Below are 17,689 nucleotides of genomic sequence, written 5' to 3'. Positions count from 1 at the left end.
GTTTGTCAATATTTTATGCCCAGACTAGTACTTCAGATCGGGACTCAAATATCTATCATTTACATCACAAAAAAGTATAATATCTATATCATATAAAGTCGAGAAAATATTTAATTTAAACTTGTTAGGTAGAAAACATACTTTGTTTGTGGTGAAAAATTGCGTACAATCGCTACGCGAGTCTCTAGATGACTTTGTCGGCTTCGGATCATACAAATAAAGCATTTTTTAAAATCTCTACTCTGTTATTGAAAATTTCAAATATATTCAAAATTTTCAATATTTCAAATTTCCTAATAGTTTTTGTTTTTTCTCAAATATTTTGATGCGTGAATTTTAAAAAAATACAAAAAATTGAATACTGAAAATTTTAAAACTATCAAAATTTTCGTTTTGTATTTAAAAAAGTGAAAATTATGAAAGAAAAAGTAAAATTTATGGCGTAAATATTAGCAAGGAAATCTTAGGAATATTGAAATTTTGGAAGTGCCGCAAGTTAAATACTTCAAGATAATAAGTTAGCTACAAGACCGATTACACAGCCTAGAACCTTTGAGAACAATATGACTTTAGTAAAATATATACATCTTTTTGTTGGAGTAACAAATGGTTACTGAAATACATGTCACATTCAACAGTTAAACCTTAAAAGTTTCCAATCCTGTTAGCATCAAACATGAAATCCAAAAACTTTGAATCTAACCTACTTCCATTTCTTAATTTTAAATAAGACATCATGGTCTATTTGTTTACAATAACATAATGCTTTAAATATTTGTTTTCATTTGTGTGACTGAGGTTAACACTATTTTACACTTCATCTATGATCAATAACTCAATTTACAATATTTCTTGGAGCTGTAATCTTCTATGTGCTTCTCCTGTAACTTTAATCAAACTGTAATCATTTATGTTGATCTACAAAGGTTTCACTTTACAAACCTCGACCGCGAATCCACAGTCCATAAGCATCAATAGCCATGCTCGCTGCTGTTCCGAGAGCCGATCCTTGGGACCTTTCACTTCAACAAGCTTAGCTTCCCCACTGTATTCTCCGCAGAAACGCCATAGCAGCAAATCAGGCATTCCGCTAGACCAGCTTCTATAGTCTTCACAAAGAAGCTTGCAGAAAGACGCCAAACAAGAGCCCCTAACACAAGTAACAGCAGCGCGAAGCTCGTCTAAAGAATGGCGGTCCCAGTTAACTCCTCTACAAGATGTTCCATTATGTGTTTCCCATGACTTGATAAGAAACTCCTCAGCCATGCCGTCATGAATTTGCTGCAAATGGGATGCTATGATGCTTGCTCTCGCCGTATAAAAGCTATCGGTACCCAAATCCAAAGGAGCATTCTGTGAATTCAGAGGCTAATTAGTGTTCATTATCAAATAAAGATACAAATATATGATGGAATAATAACTCAGAGAATAAAATGAACCTGAAATCTAGTATGGAAGACATTAGGCACATCGGCGTATATTACATCCCACATAAGAAGGCCGAAAATAGTCAACCATATGCCACTCTCTGTATGAACACCTTGCCATCCCTCTGCGGCATAATAATCCAAAGCAAGCTCTTCCACTCCGCATTGCGTCCCTTCTTCATTGTAAAACCTGTTTTTTGCTCCCATCTCAGAATTCAAAGGTCTTCCTTGAACATAAACCTGAATAATCACATGAGTCACTATGAGAAAATCGTAATGTTACAGGAAATCTATAATGTTATTTTCATTAGAATTGTAAGGAAGCGGATCAGTAACGAGAATCATAAAACAATAAAGCGACTACCTCAGGGATCTTTCGCAGTACAGATTTAGAAAAACTAGGAACTTTCCACCGTCTTGGTGGTTTTCCTAAGCGAAGAACACGTCTTTGCAATGCCATTCTTGAACCAGCTCGTACCCATGGATCCAGCAACCCATTTTCAGCCACTTGAAGGCTCTCATCTATGTAACCCAGATGCTCCAGGTCAACGGATAATCTCAGTGCCCAATATCCTCTTTTTACATCACAAGTGAAAACATTTTGCAGCAACTTAAGCAAGTCGATTGCATCACTGTACCTGAGAAACAGAAGTTGATTTTCTTCATCATCTATAGTGCACAACACGATAAAAAAATTGCAATGATAAGACATTGTCTAGTGGACAGAGATATAAGATCATTTTATGTCTACATAAAGGGAAACCAAGGGCACTGTGAGCACACAAATGATTGTAATGGCAGAGAAATAATGCAGGATATTTTGTTTCAATTGTAATTTTGTTTCCACTTCAACTTTGGGTTATCTTTTCCTAAAATTAAATTTTAGTCATAGTATTACACAAAGTTCAGATGTTTCTACTATAACTTTTAAAGGCTTTATGCGTAAAAATGCGTTAGAGTTTGTATATTAAACCACAATCGGATACCTGCGCTCCTGCTCAAGAAAGGAAATCCCTAATGTAACCACTTTGGAGTATACCCATGATGCTGTAAATAAGTTATGGAATGTAGATACTGATTTAGAAGTCGAGTACTGGATGGGCAACACAGTGGATACACGGGATTCAGCCATCTTTATGCACCTCAATATGATATCAGTTTTGTTTGCATCAAGGGCTTCATCCATAACTTGTGCCACTTCAACGGCCTGAAAACTAAAGTTATACATGGAAGCAGGAACAGAAGGCCGCGTGTATCTTGGAAATTAGACATCTACCTCTTCGAATGCAAGAAGATCCATGCGATTAGAGAATATTGGTTCCAATATTGTGCAGGTATAAGTTGGATATTTGATTTTTCCTATATCAACTAGTAGAAAGGACGAGAGATCCTGTTCTCCATTTAAGAAGAAAAGCCTCTACAAAAGAAAAATCATTTAAATCGGAACTACTATTATGCTACTTTAACTTAATTCTGAAATTAATAAAAGTAACATAAATATGTCACCTCGATACGCCAGATAAGAGACTCAGCTTTTGAAGAAATCTTGATACAGAAACCAGTTCTAGCTAAAAACATATTTGATAGATGTGGCCTGCATACAGCAACAGCAGGAGAATGTAAGCATTAAATAAAGCATTAATTGACCATACCTAATGCATAAATTGTAAAAACACTACTAAAATTTTGATACCATAATCCTGCATATGTAGAAAGAATAGATGACATGAGATCTTGCTTCTTCATTCCGTGACCGCAACTCTAGAACATCAAAATGAAAAATAAAAAACTTAATGCTAGCTTATAAATTAGAGAAACGACGGTAAAAGGAAGAGGAAATAACATGTATGAAATGCATAACCTCCAACTTATGGCTATTTTTATGACATTTATATAGAGAAACACAATATAATGTTCAATTGTCTGACCCGTATCTGTCCACATAGTATGTCTCTCACTATGTAGTCATCAGAAGCCATTCATCGATGTAGGAGCACGAACTATGGATACAACCAAATTTAGAGGGATCCATCCAAAATGCTCCATTTACTTATAATACGACAAAGATGTATGCTCAGACTGCACTTTTATATAATGATATTAAAAGTAATAAGAATAAAAAGACGGTAAAATTGCATGTGACACATAACATCTGAAATATTGACACAGCACAAATCAAGATGAAATTTGGATAGACCTATATGAAAATTCCTTCTCCTTTCATTTTTTTTTTGAAAACCTATTCAGAAGACAGAGTATAAGCTTGAGGACAATACTGACTAAAATGGCAAAGGGTGGGGGGAACAAAAGAGAATAATTAGCTTGATGCGTACGTACAGCATAGCACTATACTGTATCCAAAAATAAAATTAAATATGTTGGACGTATGAAACAATTCATGAGCCACCTTCTACTAGCTTGAGCTTTAAGAAGAGTTGGTGTTTGGCATGATATAATAGACGGAATAAAAAGACCATCGAGATTTGAACTCTTGGTTCTTTGACATTCTTCCAAATAAGTTGAACTTTACCATAGATAGAAATGAGCCTGCACACAGTACATGCTTTAAGCCCACAGGCTCACGTATGAAGTGGTGTTAGTCATAGATATAAAGACAATCATGAGTCTTTGCCTAAGAAGAAAGACAATCATGAGACTTTGCCTAAGAAGATCTTCCGATAATTGGTCCTTGACACCATACTAATTAAGAACATCTAACATGGCCATCACTCCTTATTTATGTATTACCTTAAAATACTAGCTGCAAAGGTTATATTCCAAAGTAGCCAAGTACATCAACTGCTGCTATTATAAAAAGAATATATATCTTGCAGTGGTAGGGCACGGAACCGCTACCTTTATTTCCCAACTTCAGTATACTGGAAGAATAAAATAGGTGGCGTCAAGGAGGGTAGTCAATTTTTTAATGCTGTTATTTCGTCTTTGGCTGTAACCTGGGAAAGCCGCCTTGTCCCTCTGAAGGATCAGGGTTTTATTTTAGGGAATCAAATGGGAAAACTCTTTCAATCTTTATCATAAATAATGCTATAACTGGCACAAAAAAATCACTTTTCTCAATCAATGTATATCGAAATAGGGATATAAATAGTTGGTTGTCAAGATCTCGATCTTGATCTTAAAATCTTATGATTTTATGATCTCACTCACCCCCAACGATCATGATCTTAAGTAGAATCGCGTGTTGTAGCCAAATTGTGAAAAAATTGTAAAATCATTGATTTTACGATCTTGTTATCCCCTCTCGATCTTACAAAAATAATTGGGTAGGACCTTCCAATCTTAGCTACGATTTTATATTTTATGATTTTGCTACTCTCTCCCGATCTTATGTAAAATCTCAATCTTGACAACCTTAAATACTGAGATTATGACTCAAAAAGCATGCAACTCATAAACAGTAAGACAGATTGCTACTACAGAAGAATTTTGTCATTTGCTTAATCATGTTATTATTCACCTAATTGATGAAATCCTTTTGAACAGCATATGACATTAAAATATATTCTAGCTCAAAAACTAGTGATTGATTCCAACCTTTTTAAGCAAGAAACACAAAATTTCACGCAGCTCAGAGACAGTGAGTACGTCTAATATATCATTCATGTCACTTTCGCATAGTTGATTTCCATCTTCAACAGTGCATATGTATTCTTTCTCTGCAATAGGATCATCCCAAAGACACCGATCATTGAGGAGGCAATAAGAAGATTTACCAGTAGGAGAAAACCAATTGTATTTGCAAGGAAAGATAAAAATAAACCTTACTATTTTATTAAATTACCCGCAAGTTCCTTGACTGCCTTTTGAGTATTCAATATTTCAGGATACGATATACTAGACATGCGAAACCAAGGTCCTAAATAAGAGCACGGTACAAAAAGAATATGTCAACTCCAAAACAAAAACACAATCTAAAAATGATTAATAGTATCACATCAAGAAATTTATGATCAATTTTCTGTATAGCATATAGCATCTTCGAGAACCTCTAGTATGAAGGTGCTGAAGGATTTGAAAAACGTATATTAATTCTATTAATGAGTCCATGTCTTTCTAGAGTCCTTACATTTCTACCATGTTTGCAATCCCTATTATGTACTACTAAAAACCCCTTTATGAATATTACAAGCACTTGATATAAAAAATGATAAGTTTCAAATATTGCAATAACCTTTTCTAGTGTACATCCGAATAAAAAGTCTCTGACTGTCATTTGAGAGTGACGCGAATGACTCTGTCAATGGATGAGACATTATTTAAATTATCTGATAAAAGAAAAGTCCAAAGATATAAAATTCAAAAGTGTTATGTTAAAACTAATACCCATATAGGTTTTTTCATCTTCTGTTAGAAGGTGAATATTATTTTTTAAGGCCTCTTGTATCATAAGACAAAAATTCAGCTGATACTTTACAGATGAAGGATTCTTGATAGCAGATTCAACAACATGCTGAGCATTTTTCCATAAACATTTAAATGTCTCATCTTCATACTTGCTTTCACCATCTGGTGTACTGTGGCACATAATCTGAATTGGAACTGCATCACGAGAATGTTTAGGAACAGAAGTGACATGTCCCTGGAATAAACTCCAAAGAAAAAAATAATGAGGACATGAATCAAGTAGCTTAATTCATATTTTCTGGAGTAATTGCAGGGATCAAGTGATTTATTCAGAATAAATCACTAGCAGAACCTTTAAATATTGAAACCTGATAGTCTCTTGACCTCACTGTTTAAAGCTAATAGTTGAATCTTCAAGTTTCTTCAAAACCCGTCAAATCCAAAACACTCCCCTTTAAAGTATCTATAAAAATTTAACCCTAGAAAGCTAAAAGTTAAGGCCTTTTCCTATTGCCCACAAACTCCCGTATGAACTCAATGAAACTTCAGCCAACAATTTTCACTGCTTAATTTATTTACCAAATAAACTTTCTAAAGTAGAGCAATGCAATCACACAATGTGCAACTCGAGTCAACTATCATGTGCTTTCTGTCGATATAGATAATAATAATTCATCCATAAAAGTAAAAAGTGACAAAGCAAAGGAGAATCGTGAAACAAAGGGTACACAAATGCACAGAGCAACTCACTCTCAAGTAAAAAGTGACAAAGCAAATGAGAATCGTGAAACAAAGGGTACCTGAAATGCAATGCCATAGTTGTCAATTAGAGGAGATAGATACTGTGCCAGCTCGCGAGGGAGATAACCTAGAAATTTAGAACAGCCACCAGAATCTACCGAAACAACCTGAAACAACCAAGAGCGGCAACTAGTTCCTTAAAGTTCCACATTCAAAATCAATAAGATGGTAGTGTATTTGATGTGTCAATCTATGTATGGATGTTCCTAAATTAACTCTTTAGTTAGCAATAGTTGAATCACTAAAAATATTTGAGTTCAATCATAGCTATCTTAAAAATCATACAAAGTGTAATTTGTGATTGGTTAATCAATGAAAGTGTATTAAATTAATTTCATAAATGTGAGAGAGAATATACTTGAAGGAAAAAAAAATGTGCTTGATCATTTGGAAAAATAACCTATGTAGCATAAACACTTCACATTAGAGACGTGTCTAGTATCAGACACCAACATGCGACATATACACTCCACACTGACGTTGTGTCTAATGTGAGACACCAACATACAGCATAGACAAGCATAGACACTTCACATTGACGTTGTGTCTAGTGTCAAACACCAACATACGAAGTAGACATACAAGTGCAGCTAGAAAAACAATAATCTATGTAGCATATACACTTCCAAATGATGTTGTGTCTAGTGTCAAACACCAGCATACGACATGGACATACGAGTTATGAAGCACCGACACCCTGAAAACGACTCTAGCACCGACACTGCAACACCGATAATAATTTGAGAAAATGAATAAATTAAATGTAATCACAAGTTTTAGAAGTGTTTGTGCTACATATACGAGTGACCCTAGAAAAACAATAACCTTGATGGCATTTGGATCCTTAACATTTTGCGAGTCTCTCGAGAGAGAGACCGTGTCACCAGCACATACTTCCTCTTGATCAGCATATCTCCTACCCACAATCAAAGTTTCAAGCTTTACTTCAAAAATGTTACATTTATCATCAATATTATCGATAATATCATAATGGTTAGCGTCGATATGGTTGGATTCAGATAACAAAGGCGAAGATTCATTTATAACAGCTGCAGAATCGTTATCAGCAATGGGACTCTCAGAGAACTGCAATTTTTTTCGGAGCGTGAAATCCGGGGCGTGTGAATCCGGATCCGCGTGGGTGAGATTGTCAGGGCGAGTGAAGTTTAACTGAAGTAGAGTTCGCTGTGTGAATTTTCGTTTTGTTCCACTTTGTTTAGGTTGAGAGAGACACGAATCTGAAAACAGAAATTGAAATTGAAATGAAATTTGAAAGGTTGTGAATTGAAGCGGTGATGATGATGATAAATGCATACCGAGATGAGAGTTGATGCGGTGGTTATCGGGGGGGAGTGTGAGGGAACAAACGGGACACTGTACGGCGTCGTTTTGGGGGTTGTCACCGTCACCGGGTGTCGTAGGTTGTTGTTGTTCCGGCTGGTGGTGGATAGGGTTTGGAATAGGATCGGAGAGAATAGAATGACGATTGGGAAGGAAACGACGACGTTTTCCAATCAATCGAATCAAGCTTTCTCTGCCTGTGAGTACCATTTTCGAAGGCTGAGAAATGAAACCCTTCCATTTCGCGCCTCCTTCTTCCTTTTTATATCAAAAAGGTTTTACATGTTACTAGAATGGTTACCCTTCACCTCCATGTTTTTATCTTTCACTTCATGTTTTTTAGCAACTGTCTTCCACGTTTATGTTTTTAGTTGGGACACATCATAACATAAACTTTTTTTTCTTTTTAATTTTTCTTTCACATATCATGTATTTATCAAGTTCAATCCATCTCTCTATTATTATGAAAGTAATGTTATTGAGAAATATTTAAATTTGTTTAGGTCAGACCAAAACTGATTTGATAAGCGGTGGTGACAGGAGATCAAGGTTTCTAATACGATGGAGTGGAATACCTATAGATTTAGTACTCTAACAATCAAGTTAATATGTGAGAAAGAGGGGTGAAGTAAATTTGAAGTTGAAACTTGTTACTTTAATTTGGCGTTTCCCTGTATATATAGATAGAGAAGTAAAGAACTCGTTATTTGTTAAGAGTGGATTGTGGAGAGTCGTTAGATGTACTTGCTATTGAGATCCTTGGTGATCAACAAGATGATAATTCTTGTGTGTTGAGAAGATTATGGAAGGAGTGAGGTCTCTTCATGGTGGTCGGTCGGGGTCAAAATGGTCGGCCTATAATAGTTGTCCTTCAAGTCCTTGTTCGTGCTAGTAAGGTTAGGGTTTGTTACACCATCCTTTGATACGGGTCACTCTGCCCATCATCTTCGGACGCGCGAAAGGGAAACATTTCAATTTTTTGGGGATTCGTGCATTTAATGTTCCATGCTTCCAAACGTCTTTTTGGAAGTTCTATCATTACGACTCTTGGGAACTGAAACTCTTAAGTGCTACATGTGAGTGATTAGACATATTTGGTGTAGTCTTTTTGCATGCTAGATTATAATATTTGAGTCATTTCTTAGTTTAGCAATTATCTTCATCTTTGGTGTTTTGTTTCCCTGCATCTGAAACATTAACACATTACGGGCAAGAAATCACAAAAAATTACTCACGTGCCCCAAAATAATACTTCATCTTCTTGGATAGATTATGTTTACTCTTCCACTATTTATGCTATTGTGAAAGTGGGCGGTTTTTATGACGTTTTTACAGAAGTTAGTTCATCTTCCAGTTGGGGAATCTTAAGTCCCTCTGAGGATGATAGAATATGTGACAAGTATGGAGATTGCGTCATTCCTTTCCATGGGTGCACTTTCTCCGTCATGAGTCTTTGTCTCTCCTTTACCGCCTTTGAGATAGAAGTTATAGAGCATTTGGAAATGGGTCATTCGCAACTTCTTCCTGCAAGTTAGGTGTACGCAAAAGTATACAAGTATTGGTGTGAATATTTGAATAAGGAGTCTTATGTGATCCTCTTCTTTCATTTACTCAAATGTCATCGTGGCCAAACGACCTGGACGAGGTGTGAATGATTGATTTATCTAGAACCAACTATTTATGGCTTTAGACCTCTTTCGGAGCTTCAGCCATTTGAGGATCAGTTACTTTTGGTAACCCATGTTAGGGTTTTCACCGTTGGCAACGGAGTAGATGGAAGATGTATTGAGTTATTCCCTAAGTATTGGATTTAATGTCACTTTATACTAGGGAATCGTCTTTATGTATATAAGAAACAGGATCTCTCTGATGAGGCTCGGTATCAAAATACTTGGTCGATAAAGTTTATCAACAATCTAGGATACTTATGAGGAAGTACTCTAATTGAGGAGATCGAAAAGAAACGCTTGCAGCGCCTTATTGACATTCGGTTCCTGATAGGAGCCCATTTTCGTGAAGAGAGAAATACTGACTTTGGTAAGCTCTATAACCTCTAGGCTCTTTTGTTTACTCTGCATGTCCCCTGATGTATTTTCTTTCCTTATAATTGTATGCAAGTTATATGGATGATGAAGTGCAGCTCCGGCTTATGAAGCGGAGAATATAGTCGATCGAGAGTAATGCAATTTTAGAAACCATGTTGCCTTTACCGAGTATCATGGGTCTAAATGTTCGTCCACTACTGATAGGATCTAGTTCTTCTTCTTCTGGAGATCGTCACCCTTCTCCTTCGGACGAGGATTGCTCTTACCTTGCTGACCTGTCTAGGCATGCTCTTAAGGAAGAACTAGTGATGACACTCTACCAGCATGTAATTTTTATAGCATTTTGTCTTTTATTTCACTAAGTTTGAGTTGATTTTGGTTAAGTTTTAGTAGAAATTAGTGTGTTTTTGGAAGCAGACCAAAAATAAGGAAGAAAGAAGAAAACATGAAAAAATGGTGTGAAAAAGTGGTGTGAAAAAAGAGAAAATTGGAAGCAATTATGAACTGCAGCCATCGCGCCCCATCATGGAACGATACTCAACTCGTTGTGGCGCGATGGCATATCATCATGGTGTGATGCAACATAGGGCTTGACTCGTTTTGAAGCTTTATAAATGATTTTTTTTTGCACACTTTTGAGGATTTTTTTTACTGGCATCATAATTATAATGTTAGAGAAATATTGTGGAGTTCTAGAGCGAAGGTTTTTATCATCGACAACTGAATTCTAACTAGAAATCCATGTATCTTTTATTTATGAGTTATCTAGTTATGAGTAGATAGTTTTCTTAGGTTATGTTTTGTTTAAATGAACTTGTATGGATTTGTTAAGACTGTATGTTAGGTATTTGTACTATTATATGCTTTTGATTATTGAAGTTTTTATTCAGTTAATATTTGTGTTTAAAGTTTTACATGTGTTTACGAATGTCCATGTATCAATTCAGATTCATGTTGAGTATTAACCCTAATTGTGTGAATCGGATCTAAGTTAATTGTTCAACATAATAATTGAGCTAGAGATGGAAAATTGTAAGGTCGCGACTTAGGGTTTAACGAATGAGCATCGCATATTTTAACTATCAAATTTGCTTAAGAGATTAGGGGATTATAGCTTAGAATAGTGAGGTATACACCAAGAGATTGGGTATACTGGCTTAGTTAGACCGTCGTGGTAATTGAATTAATCATTATAAGGGTAGATAAATGTTATTATCAACAGATACATACAGGGGATTCGAGATGAAACTTAATCGCCTTTCGCATCATGATAACTTTTCTATTTTTCTTTTTCACATTTAAACTCAAAAACTCCCCATTGTTACTTTTAATTGGCATAATCGTACACCTTGTTAAATTGCAATCATAATGGAAACAGTCTTTTAAGTATTACTTCGACATTATTGATACACTTGTCGAGAGGTCTTTCAGCTTTTGGCGTCGTTGTCGAGAATTGTTGATAATTTCAACAAGGCAACTGTTGTGCGGCGTTTTAGTTTTATTTATTTATCTTCTGTTTTTGATTTGTTTGTTTGGACAATAATACTAAAACTATATCCACTTGTTTATGTGAGGTTCGGGATTAGAGCTAGTATCATTTGATTTAGAAATTGAAAAAGACTGCACGATCAAACTGTAAATTAGCGCGATGGTGGCAGCCGGAGTCACGTCGCAGGTCGGCGGGCGCGAGCGCGTTTCACATCGGAGGGAGTTGCGTCACGGGTCGGCGGTGGGCAGCGTGTTCGGGGCGTTTTCGATAGTTTTCGAGTTTGGGGAGTTTTCGCTGATTTTTGAGCAAATTTTGACATTAGTAACCTTATGATCAATTTGGAGTAAATCCAGTTAAATTATTAGCCCTTAGAGTCCAATAGAGTTCTCTTATGTGAATAGTTGCCCTTAGAGCACTTTTGAACACTGTAGAGTACTTTTGCATACTCTATAGTCATTTTGAGAGTTGAAAGATGGTTTTTAGCTGTTTTGGAGCTTTTTGACAACTTTATTGAATTATTAATAATATGATAAAATTTTGAGACTTTCTGAATAATTTTGATGAGTTTTTTAGTTTTTGAGTAATAACATAAATTTATTTATTTTCATGTGAATAATAATTATTTTTAAATTATATTTTGAAGATTAGTAATCTGGTGGGATTATAGTGAGACTTGTGATTGGCAACCTTATGGTTCAAGATGTTAGACGATAGGCATATATCTAAAGGGGGTGAATAGATCCAAATTAAAACTTTATTCGAAAATTTGATTTAGAAAAATTTATGGTGCGGAAGCAAGTTTCAAATATTTCCCGGATCAAATATCGTCTAATTGAACTTACTATTGAACAGTTCGGGTATGTGTAATGGTGTCAATGGTATGATAATAATCCACAAGTTGATTAACAATACTTTAAACAACAAATCGAATACTCCATTATAGTAAAAGTCTATCTCCAATGATAATAACACACAAAAAACTAGTTGAAACAATTTGTCGAATATTTTGCGTGTGATCAACAAAGTTTGGACATTAGTATAATGTTTGTACTTCTTAGAAATCCAATCACTATCAAATGGCAAGTGATTACTACAATAACACAAATTTAACAAATGATTCAAAAGTTATTATTCAAACAATGTTAATCAAGAGATTAAAGTAATCAATATTTTACAAACCAAAAAATAAAAGGAGAGAGAGAGAGAGAGAGAGAATATGATGATATCATGATCTCAAATCAATCTTATTGAACACACAAGCTCCAACCAACTGAACCATAAGGTCATCGATCCTATGAAGAGGATATTTGTTCTTAATAGTAACCTTATTCAGTTGTCAGTAATCAACATACAACCTCACGCTACCATCTTTTTTCTTGACCAACAAAATTGGCACTCCCCACATTGACACGCTAAGTCTGATAAACCTTTTCTCTAACAACTCTTCTAACTGTTTCTTCAGCTCACTCAGCTCTGATGCATACATTTCAACTTATCTTTCTGGTGATAAATCACTAATGTACTAGGTACTAGGTACTAAGTCAATGGTGAGCTGAACTTATCTTTCTAGTGGTAAATTACTAATGTAATCTGGGAACATGTCAGGGAACTTACACACAATAGTAAGAGCAACAATCATAGCTTTGCCTTCCACTCTCAAGGAAGCAAACATCATGAACACTTGATTATTCTCTCTCAAGGATACTTCTACATGTCCGACAGAAATGAATCTCGAATCCGCACGCTCTTCGGGTTCAGGAAACAACATCCTTAGCATGAAGTTGTTCATTCCCATAATAACATCAAGTTGACTTAGAGGTAAACAAATCAAGTCAACTCCAGAGTATTTACCATAAATCTTCACGGGAAAATTCAAACACACCAACGTAGTAGTCACTGAACCATTAGTTGGGGTATTAATGACCATACTACCAACCATAGAAGACACACCTAGGTTCAACTTATTAACACAATCAAAAGATATGAACAAGTGCGTCACACCCGTATCAATGATAGAAATGAAAGAAACACCCTTAATAAAACACATACCTCGAATCAAGTTATCATATTTAGAGGTTTCCACACCACTCAAAGCGAATACCTTCCCATTATCTTGTTCTTTCTTCGTCTTTTGACATTAGGTACTGATATGACCTGGTTCTCCATAGTTGAAACAATTCAAAATTGTACTCTTGCATTCAAAGGAACGATGTCCCTGTTTTTCCCACTTGAAACAAGTTAGTTTTATGCTCTTGCACTTAGAAGCATGATGGTCTAACCCGTCACACTTGAAACATCTCATAGGAGCAGGAGTGCCTCCCACACTTGTTTCTTTCCTACCTGTGGCTTTCTGTTGAAACTTCTGCTTTCTCTTATCATTTAGAGCCCTATAAGGTTTACCACGATTTTGATTTCCACTCTTCTTCTCTCTAACATTATGACGCACTAATAACACTCAAAATTCGTTCGGAGATATACTCCGTATTTTTTACGAAGATGCATCTTCATACTAATTCATCACTTGCAAAGTACTGTGGTGTGAACTTTTTATGCGTTTGAAATTGCATTTCTTATGCGAGCAGCACTAAATCTTCAATAAGAAATTCCCTCTTTTAACTGAACTAAAAAACAGTCTAAAATTGCATTTCTTACGCCATCATCATTAAATATTCAATAAACAATTCCCTTTTTTAATTGGACTCAAAAATAGAAAATGATAAATTATAGAGGATTTCTTAATGCATCTCATATACTTCTTAGGCACCATGCAAAAATACATAAGTGCCTCCAAATTCCGGAGGTACATCTCCGGACGTACCCAAAGGTCTATTAACGTTAAAATATTTCGGAGATGTATCTCCAGAATATTTTGGAGGTTAAATCGCGTCAGACCCTACTCCTTCTTCATTTCTCATTTTCCTCAAAACCATTCTTCAAACTCTCTCAATTTTTTCTCTACACCAACTCAAAACTCAAAACTCAAAACTCAATCATCAAGGCTTAATAGAACTTCAATCATCATCTCTAACATCAGAAACAACATCTAAAATTTCAATTTCTTGTAAGTTTTTTGAATTTTCGTTAACTTTTTGAGTTTTTGTGTAAATGAGTAGAAATCAATGATTAGAGTTAGAAATTAGTAGAAATAGAATTTAAGATAGTTTAGACATAGTGTATTTGATTTTTGTTGGCTGAAAATGATGATCAAAATAAGTTTTTTTGAGATTGCATGGGGTACATTGACACCATCGATGCAACTTGTAAGTTGCAGAAAATTCCGGAGATGCATCTCCATAATTTTTCAGAGTTTTAGTTTCCCATATTTCCGAGATGCATCTATGGAATTTCTTGTAGTATTTTTTTATTTTCTTGCTTGTATGTTGTTTTCCTACACTAATTGTCTGCTTTACTTTAACTTACAGACATAATGGTTGATAGACAGGATAGGTTGAGGCACAAGAGGGTTGCTCAACACGCATCAATGCGGCGGGAGAAGAGTCGGAAGGTTCTAGAGGCTTCTGGTCCCTTTGGTCATGCATAGCCATCTACTTTTGGAGCTCATGCTTCTCCTCATGCCACTTCATTTTCTTCTTCCCGTAGGAGACGGGATTCACCATCTGATGCATCACTCCCTCCATCCTCCCGTATGCGCCAGGTTTCCCCTATTCAGGGGCCTGAGGTAGCGAATTCACTAGTGAAACCTCCTATTATAGATGCTTATGAGTCTGTGTCACCTCTCACTACTGGTGTTACTAATCCAGTGCCACCTCCAGAGGGTGAGGCTGCTGCGGATGTTGAGCCAGAGGAAGTTTGAGGAGCCCCTGTTGATTTATCATTATCATCTTTGTACCCATAACATACTGCCAGACATATCTGCGACGAAGAGGTAGCATTAGTTGGATTCATCATTTTTTATTTACGTTAATTTTAATTGAAAAATTTCTGACATTAATTAGTTATTTATTTTCAGGAGCGTGATATGCGTAACTTTACTAACCACAAACGAAAGATTGCTAGCTTGCCTCATGCTAGGTTTGAATACTTGAAGAGGGTGTATGAGACTGAGATCCTTAGAGCATAGCAGGCTACAGGTGATGATGAGCATGCGACACTCCATATAGCACATGTTATGAGAGCATACCTGCTATATTTGGTTGGCGCTTCCCTTTTTATGGACAAGAATGTCACTTATACAGATGCCATCTACCAATGGTACTTCCTAGATTTCGAGCGGATCCATGAGTAAGGGGACGCTTGTTTGGTCTACTTGTACTCGAAATTAAGAGATGACTGTATGTGGAAGACGAAGCAGGTCATAGGCAGCGTGACAGTATTGACGGTAATAATTATTAGTCTTTTAATGTTTCTTTGACATTTTCATTTCATCTTCATGCAAAGTCATGACTGATAATTCGTGTGATCCAAACTTTTCATTTTAAGCTTGGATCCTCCAGCACTTCCCGCGCATCTCTAGTTGGGTGAGTGTTGAGGCTTACACTAAGGATATGCCACGTGCTACTGCTTTTTCCCCATTTAGAGGGAACCATGCGACTGAGCCTTTTAGAGTGTACCTTGACTATTTGTTGCTGAGGACATGCACTTCAATAGCTATGTTGATCACCGCCAGACGCGGTAATTTGACGAGATAGTGTTATAGTCTTGATGGTTGGCCAACGGACCGCGTCTCGCTGCTCCTTATTTGCCCAAGTGCGCCATGCGGCAGCTTGGCTACACTCAGACCATTCCCAAACATCATGCTGTCTTTGCTCTTCTTGCTTTAACACTAGACAGATAAATGACATGTTTGCTGATTTTGAGAGTCATCCGGTACCAGAGGAGGCACAGAGTATCATAGTCGTGAACGAATAGAGTTACGTCGAATGATATATCATATGGTTTTTCAGGGTGTCACATTCGTACGTGGTGTATGCTGCTCTAGGAGACTCACTTAGGTCAGCTCATCAGGAGATACTAGAGGAGTAGCAGACACATTTAGATCATGATAAGGATGTCTTGCCTAAATATCATTGTATTATGGGGATTGCACAAACAAGCATTGACAAAGGTATCTTCCCTAATGGGTATGGTGTGAGGCAAGTCCTAGATGTTATCATGACGGAGGCACGGGGGACATTGATGTATCGGAGATAACGCCAAAGAACGGGGGGATTGATGGCCGAGGAGGTAGAGGAGGCAAATGAGAGGTAGTCATACACACATAAGAGTATATTAGTATATAGCAGTAGTAGTATGATTTATATTTTATTTTGACATCATCCTATCTTATTGGTCTCAATTGTATGGCCTTTTTAACATTTATTGATCTGACATTTTTAGACCATTTAAATTTACTTACGTTTATTTTTTATTTTCGCTTGTATAGTGTATAATATAGTTTAAATTTGCATCTAAATACATCTAAATATAGCATACCATGAAAAATTCTGTTTTGATATATTACAGAGATGTATCTCCAAAATATGCATTGAGATACATCTTCAATCTAATTCATGTATGTAATGGCTTATGAGTGTGATGTACATCATATTTAAAATTATCACGAAGATGGAGATACATCTCCGAAAACCAAAAACATTTAAATAATCTAGCGTAGTAGATACAGAACTAAGAAACATAAAAAAGACTCTTAAGAAATCCTCTAAACTTTATAATCAATTTAGGTGCTATTTTATGTGTATGTAATGCTCATTTTCTAAAATAATTTTCGGGTTGAATTATATTTTAAATAAAACATGTCAATGACAGCTCATGTCCATGCAAAAAACAGCCACGTTTTAAACTTGCATCCATATATCATATTATAAATAAAATGTTATAAGCAACTTTCCAATATAAAAAAGAGGCAAAAAATATAGGCATACAAATATTATCAATTTGTCGATAGACTTCAAAAACAATTAAACAAAATATTCACTGTAATTATTTAATAAAAAAAAATATTTTTGTAAATAGTGGGAAATAGTAATACACAATTGTTTTAGCAATGTTTCTATCCAAATAATTAATCTCAATCTCAAGATCTTTCTTATGATAAACTCGCCGAAATATCGAAGATGTAAAATTCTCAACAAGATTTTGTGTTTCATCATTCAATAATATGGAGAATAAAGAGTTTACGACGATAAAACGTTTCTGGCATTTCGAATGGTAAAATAATAGAAAAACCCTTATTTTAGTACTAATCTAAGGAAATCAAAAAA

At 35.7% G+C, this 17,689-nt stretch overlaps 1 protein-coding gene across 1 annotated transcript; it reads right to left on the bottom strand.

The window, feature by feature from the left end:
- Positions 1–691: 691 nt before the first annotated feature.
- LOC127128830 (fanconi-associated nuclease 1 homolog) lies at positions 692–8,261 on the bottom strand. The gene is made up of 14 exons (XM_051058195.1): positions 7,910–8,261; positions 7,419–7,831; positions 6,593–6,700; positions 5,772–6,027; positions 5,620–5,682; positions 5,230–5,304; positions 4,983–5,104; positions 3,121–3,188; positions 2,934–3,021; positions 2,704–2,844; positions 2,414–2,634; positions 1,792–2,065; positions 1,440–1,667; positions 692–1,353 (listed from the first exon to the last, which is right to left on the bottom strand). Exons 1-14 carry the CDS (start codon positions 8,142–8,144, stop codon positions 919–921), a joined length of 2,727 nt encoding a protein of 908 aa, XP_050914152.1. The 5' UTR covers positions 8,145–8,261; the 3' UTR covers positions 692–918.
- Positions 8,262–17,689: the final 9,428 nt, after the last annotated feature.

The sequence above is a fragment of the Lathyrus oleraceus genome, chromosome 3 (genome assembly GCF_024323335.1).
Source record: "Lathyrus oleraceus cultivar Zhongwan6 chromosome 3, CAAS_Psat_ZW6_1.0, whole genome shotgun sequence".
Classification (NCBI taxonomy): Eukaryota; Viridiplantae; Streptophyta; class Magnoliopsida; order Fabales; family Fabaceae; genus Lathyrus; species Lathyrus oleraceus.
The sequence above is the reverse complement of the archived record's forward strand: the minus strand, read 5'-3'. Positions and strand labels throughout refer to the sequence as shown.

Excerpts from the sequence above, each read along its gene's own strand:
- LOC127128830 (XM_051058195.1), bottom strand. The coding sequence starts at position 8,144 with ATGGTACTCACAGGCAGAGAAAGCTTGATTCGATTGATTGGAAAACGT. Across the intron at positions 7,832-7,909 it reads CCGCATCAACTCTCATCTCG|ATTCGTGTCTCTCTCAACCT; the intron begins GTATGCATTTAT and ends TTCTGTTTTCAG. Across the intron at positions 3,189-4,982 it reads TGTGTTTCTTGCTTAAAAAG|AGTTGCGGTCACGGAATGAA; the intron begins GTTGGAATCAAT and ends TTGATGTTCTAG.